The 5,880-nt window shown below is 61.6% G+C and overlaps 1 protein-coding gene across 1 annotated transcript in view; it reads left to right on the forward strand.

The window, feature by feature from the left end:
- Positions 1-5,880, forward strand: part of TIMELESS (timeless circadian clock) — an 8,945-nt gene that overhangs the window by 914 nt on the left and 2,151 nt on the right. Inside the window, exons 5-18 of the mRNA XM_014957893.1 lie at positions 3-220; positions 303-406; positions 1,007-1,176; positions 2,503-2,628; positions 2,702-2,853; positions 2,948-3,045; positions 3,124-3,241; positions 4,319-4,520; positions 4,617-4,768; positions 4,850-4,935; positions 5,035-5,152; positions 5,240-5,322; positions 5,423-5,565; positions 5,659-5,824. Coding sequence (XP_014813379.1) covers positions 3-220; positions 303-406; positions 1,007-1,176; positions 2,503-2,628; positions 2,702-2,853; positions 2,948-3,045; positions 3,124-3,241; positions 4,319-4,520; positions 4,617-4,768; positions 4,850-4,935; positions 5,035-5,152; positions 5,240-5,322; positions 5,423-5,565; positions 5,659-5,824 — 1,936 coding nt within the window. The remainder of the gene's footprint in view (positions 1-2; positions 221-302; positions 407-1,006; positions 1,177-2,502; positions 2,629-2,701; positions 2,854-2,947; positions 3,046-3,123; positions 3,242-4,318; positions 4,521-4,616; positions 4,769-4,849; positions 4,936-5,034; positions 5,153-5,239; positions 5,323-5,422; positions 5,566-5,658; positions 5,825-5,880) is intronic.

Raw genomic sequence — 5,880 nt, forward strand, 5'->3', positions numbered from 1 at the left:
AGGACCAGCTGGTGAGGGAGAAGGCTCAGCAGCACGATGAGACCTACTACCTGTGGGCCACCTCCTTCTTCATGGCCTTCAACCGCCGCCGGGGCTTCCGCCCGGAGCTGGTGTCGGAGACGGTGGGCGTCCGCGCCTTCCACTTCATCGAGCAGAACCTCACCACCTACTACGAGATGGCCCTGATGGACAAGAAGGAGGCGGCGACCTGGGCCCGCCGGTGGGTGCCTTGGGACCCCCATCCTGACCTCCCACCTGGGTTGGAGAGGAGGGTCCCTGCCCTGACGCTGCCTTGTCCCCAGGATGCACCTCGCCCTGAAGGCGTACCAGGAGCTGCTGCGGACGGTGCAGGAGATGGACCGGTCCCCGGAGCAGGCGGTGAGGGACAGCAGCCAGGTCATCAAGAGTGAGTCCATCCATCCATCCCTCTGCCCAACCCTGAGGAGGGGGAGACGTGGAGAACAAGAGGCTGAGGGAACTGGGCATGTTTAGTTTGGAGAAGAGGAGGCTGAAGGGAGACCTCATTGCCCTCTACAACTCCCTGAAAGGAGGGTGGAGAGAGGCAGGTGTTGGCCTCTTCTCCCAAAGGACGAACGACAAGACCAGAGGAAATGGTCTGAAGTTGGGGCAGGGGAGATTTAGATGAGATATTAGAAAGAACTACTTTACTGAGAGGGTGGTCAGGCCCTGGAACAGCCTGCCCAGGGAGGTGGTGGAGTCACCATCCCTGGAGGGATTGAAGAAACGTATAGACATGGCTCTTCAGGGCCTGCTCTAGTGCCCAAGGTTATTGGTTTATGGTGAGGTGTTGAGTGTGGGGTTTAGTTGGTGGGTGCGGTGTTTTTGGTGGGCGTTTGGTGTGGTGTGTTTTGTATTTGTTTGGTGTTTTGGGGTTTTTTTGTGGTTGGACTCGATGATCTCAGAGGTCCCTTCCAACCACTAAGATTCTGTGTCCCACCTCAGTTTCCCCCTCTCCCTTGGCTGGTGACCCCCCCTTCTTCCCCAGGCAACATCTTCTACCTGATGGAGTACCGGGAGCTCTTCCTCGCTCTCTTCCGCAAGTTCGATGAGACCAAGCAGCCCCGCAGCTTCTTGAGGGACCTGGTGGAGACGGCCCACCTCTTCCTCCGCATGCTGGAGCGCTTCTGCCGGGGCCGCGCCAACCTCGTGGTGCAGGTGGGGACACAGCCACCCCCTCCTAAAATCATAGAATGGTTTGGGTTGGAAGGGACCTCAAAGATCATGGAGTTTCAACCCCCCTGCCCTGGGCAGGGACACCTCCCACCAGAGCAGGTTGCTCAAGGCCCCATCCAGCCTGGCCTTGAACCCCTCCAGGGATGGGGCAGCCACAGCTTCCCTGAGCAACCTGGGCCAGTGTCTCACCACCCTCAGAGTCAAAAATTTCTTTCCGATATCTAATCTGAATCTTTTTTCTTCCAATTTAAAACCGTTTCCCCTTGTCCTATCGTTACCCTTCCTGGCAAAGAGTCCCTCCCCAGCTCTTCTATAGGCACCTTCAGGTATTGAAAGGCCGCTCTAAGGTCTCCCCGGAGCCTCCTCTTCTCCAGGCTGAACAATCACAGAATCCCAGAATCTTCTAGGTTGGAAGGGACCTTCAAGATCATCTTGTCCAACCGTCAACCTCATTTTGACAAAAATAGACACCCCCACAACAAACAAGGAGCATCATCACTAAACCAGACCTCCCAGCACTACATCAACCCGGCTTTTGAACACCTCCAGGGATGGGGCCTCAACCCCCTCCCTGGGCAGCCCATTCCAACCCCAGCTCCCTCAGCCTGTCTTCATAGCAGAGGTGCTCCATCCCTCTCATCATCTTCGTGGCCCACCTTTTCCAGCCAGTCCATGTCCTTTCTGTGCTGAGGACTCCAAAGCTGGACACAGTTATTCCAGGTGGGGTCTCACGAGTGCAGAGCACCCCCAAGTCCTTCTCCTCAGGGCTGCTCTCCAGCCCATCATCTCCACCCAACCTGGATTTGTGCCTGGGGTTGCCACGTCCCAGGCAATTTCTTCCCCCCTGAAAGGGTTTTTCAGCATTGGAGGGGGCAGGGATGGAGTCCCCCGTCCCTGGAGGTGTTTAAGGGCCGGGCGGACGCGGTGCTGAGGGACGTGGGGGGTTTGGGCAGGGCTGGGTTGGTGGTTGGACTCCGCGATCTTAATGGTCCCTTCCAACCTTGACGATTCTCTGATCCTAAAATTGATATCCTCAAGTGACTCCCTGAAACCTTTAGATAGGAACCTTCAGAAAGAAAAGGGGAAAATCGGGGAAAAATCTGCCCAAATGCCCACGTGTCAACAATTTAACACGAGGGGACGGGATGTGTTGTCTCATCTTGGGTGGGCTCTCTGGGCTGCCAGCGCGCGCTGCCGGCTCGTGTTGAGCTTCTTGTCCATAAACCCTCCCAAGTCCTTCTCCTCAGGGCTGCTCTCCAGCCAATCTCCACCCAACAATCTCTCTTGACACCATCCTTGCTCCCCCAGAGCAAGCGTGTGCAGAGGAAGAAGAGGAAGAAGGCACCCGCAGCCCTGGCCCCGCAGCCGCCCAGCGCCGAGGAGCTGGAGGAGCTGTGGGCAGCGTTGGATCCCCAGCTCCAGGCCTGCCTGCAGGTAAGGGGGGGGGAGATCCAGCCCTTTGGGGGGGTACCAGGGTGTCCTGGTGGGTAACAGTGTCCCACCCCAGGGCGAGGTGCCTCTCCCTGAGGACGTGGTGCCCTTTGACGCCGCCTTGGAGACGCCGGTGGAGGAGCAGCGCGCGGAGGCCCTGCTGCGGATCCAGGGGTGCCTGCGGGACGCCCGGGCCCCACAGGCCCTGCAGCTCCTCCGCTCCGCCAGGTACCGGCACCGCACTCCCCGTCCCGCAGTCCCGGTCCCGCACCCGGGCAGGGGTGTGGGGACACGGTACCAGCCTGTCCCCCCTCTCCCCAAGGGACGTCTGGCCCGAAGGGGACGTGTTCGGAGCCGCCGACGCGGGGCCCCCCGAGGAGACCCGGCTGCTGAGGGAGATCCTCTTCGCCCCCCTGCCCCGTGAGTCCCCCGGCCGGCACCGGGAGCGGTGGGATCTGCGCCACGGTGCTCCTGGTCCTCACCACCGTCCCACCATAGGGCACGTCCCCCCCGAGGCCGAGGAGCTGGAGGAGGAGGAAGAGGAGGAGGAGGAAGAGGAGGTAGAGACCATGCAGGTGTCAGAGAAGGAGTTCAACTTCCTCGACTACCTGAAACGGTGAGGGGGGGGACACAGGATGAGTTGGGGAGGTGTCTGGGGTGGCCACCAACACGGGACAAGAGATCATCTTTATTGATGATCTCGATAAGGACATAAGGTGGAACATCAGCAAGCTGGCAGATGACACCAAGTTAAGCAGGAGTGGTGACTCCCAGGAGGAGAGGGAAGCTTTGCAAGAGGATCTAGATAGATTGGATCACTGGGCTAATGAGTTTCACCAAGGGCAAGTGCCAGGTCCTGCACTTGGGCCACACCAACCCCCTGCAGCGCTACAGGCTGGGGGAAGTGTGGCTGGAGCTGCCTGGAGGAAAGAGACCTGGGGGTTCGAGTTGCCAAAGGGCTGAATATGAGCCACAGTGTGCCCAGGGGGGCAAGAAAGCCAACGGCATCCTGGCTTGTATCAAAAATAGTGTGAGCAGCAGCAGGAGGGAGGTGATTGTGCCCCTGTGCTCAGCACTGGGGAGGCCACAGCTCGAGTGTTGTGTCCAGTTTTGGGCACCTCAATCCAAGAGAGATCTGGAGGTGCTGGAGCGAGTGCAGAGGAGGGCAACGAAGCTGGTGAGGGGGCTGGAGAATAAAATCTTATGAAGAGTGATTGAAAGAGCTGGAACTGTTTAGTGTGAGGAAGAAGAGGCTGAGGGGAGACCTCATCACTCTCTACAACTACTTGAAAGGACACTGTAGAGAGGTTGGTGCTGGTCTCTTCTCCCAGGTCATTAGTGACAGAAGGAGAGGGAACGGCTTCAAGCTCCAACAGGGGAGGTTTAGATTGAACATTAGGAAGGACTTTTTCACCCAAAGAGTGGTCGGGCGTTGGAAGAGGCTGCCCAGGGAGGGGGTGGAGTCCCCATCCCTGGCTGTGTTGAAGGGCCGTTTAGATGCAGTGCTGAGGGCCATGGTGTAGGGGAGGACTTTGTAGAGTAGGGGAGATGGTTGGACTCGATGATCCCAAGGGTCTCTTCCAACCTGGACCATTCTATGATTCTAAGAGGGGGGATGTCTGGGGTGGCCACCAACATGGGACAAGGGGGGGTGTCTGGGGTGGCCACCGCTCACCGGGGGCTGCCGGGACAGGTTTGCCTGCGCCCCGGTGGTGCGGGCGCTGGTGCTGCTGCTGCGGGGTTACGCCCGCAACACCCCCCGCACCAACCACTGCGCCGCCCGCCTGCTGCACCGCCTGGCCCGCGACCTGCGCATGGAGGCCATGCTCTTCCAGCTCTCCCTCTTCTCCCTATTCCACCGCCTCCTCAGCGACCCCGCCGCCGGCGCACACCAGGTCAGACGGGGCCCGGCTCCCCCCACAAATCCCCCCAGAGGGGTCTGTCCTGTGTGTGTGTCCCCCAAGCCCCACTCTCCCTTCCTCCACCCGCAGGAGCTGGTGGCTTTGGCCAAGTTCATCCTGGGCAAGTTCTTTGCGCTGGCGGCCACCAACAAGAAGGCTTTTGTGGAGCTGCTCTTCTGGAAGAGCCCGGCGGCCGTTCGGGAGATGACCGAGGGCTACGGCTCCCTGGGGGAGGGAGAGGGGTGAGTGAATGGGGCTGGGGAGGGGGCTGCCACCCTCCCCTTGCCTCTAGCCCTCCCTCACCTCCCCTCCCCTCTGCCCAGGGCTGGCAGGAGAAGGCCTCCCCCCTGGACCCCCCAGGAGGAGCAGGAGCTGCGGGAGCTGTACTGGAAGTACAAGGAGGTGGAAGGTACTGGGGTTCCCTGGGGTGGGGGGCAGCAGGGGACCCCCAGGGGGTGCGGTGGCGGGGGTTTCCCCCCCCCAACAGCCTCTTCCACTCCTCCCCTAGGCGAGGACGTGGTGGCCGCCATCCTGGCCCATCTCCCGGGGCGGACGCGGAGGCAGGTGGTGAAGCAGCTGGTGCGGCTGGGACTGGCCACCAGTGCCAGGGACTTCCCGAGGGAGAGGTGGGTTGGGGACCCCCCCCATGGCACCCCCAGGCTGGGACGGCCACCTCGTCCCCGGGCAGGGACCGATGGCCGTGCCCCCTCCAGGAAGGGCACCCGCATCGTGCTGTGGACGCAGGAGCAGGAGGAGGAGCTGACGCGGCTCTTCGAGGAGTTCCACGGCTCGGATGGTGAGTGGGGATGAAGTGGGCTCTGGGGGGGAGGGGAGGGGTGTAGGCAGCCCCCCCAAAGCTCCCCCACACCCTGATTTACCCCCCTCCCTCCCCGCAGACGTCCTGGGGAACATCATGAAGCACCTGACGGCGCGGCGGTCGCGGGCTCGCGTGGTGGAGAAGCTGCTGGGGCTGGGGCTGGTGTCGGAGCGTAAGGAGCTCTACAAGAAACGCCGGAGGAAGAGCCACGGTCCCGGGCAGGTACCGGGGGGGTCTGGGGGAGGGGGGGGACCCTGGCTGTCCCCAGGGGGTGCTGCCCCATCACAGGCACCCACACACCCCTGGTCCCCACAGGGTGCAGCGGGCACCGCGGCGGTGCCAGCCCAGGACAGCTCAGCAGAGGATGGGGACAGCGAGGAGGAGGAGGAGGATGATGATGCAGAGGAAGGCCCCATGGAGGAGCACTGGCTGCCCGAGGAAGGGGCTGGGCAGGGTCTGGTGCATCGTCTGCATCAGGAAGGTGGGCGAGGGGCTCCAAGCCCCCCCCCTGGTCGGGCTCAGCTCTGGGGCCATGTC

This window comes from Calidris pugnax, unplaced genomic scaffold (assembly GCF_001431845.1).
Source record: "Calidris pugnax isolate Ruff unplaced genomic scaffold, ASM143184v1 scaffold370, whole genome shotgun sequence".
Lineage (NCBI taxonomy): Eukaryota > Metazoa > Chordata > Aves > Charadriiformes > Scolopacidae > Calidris > Calidris pugnax.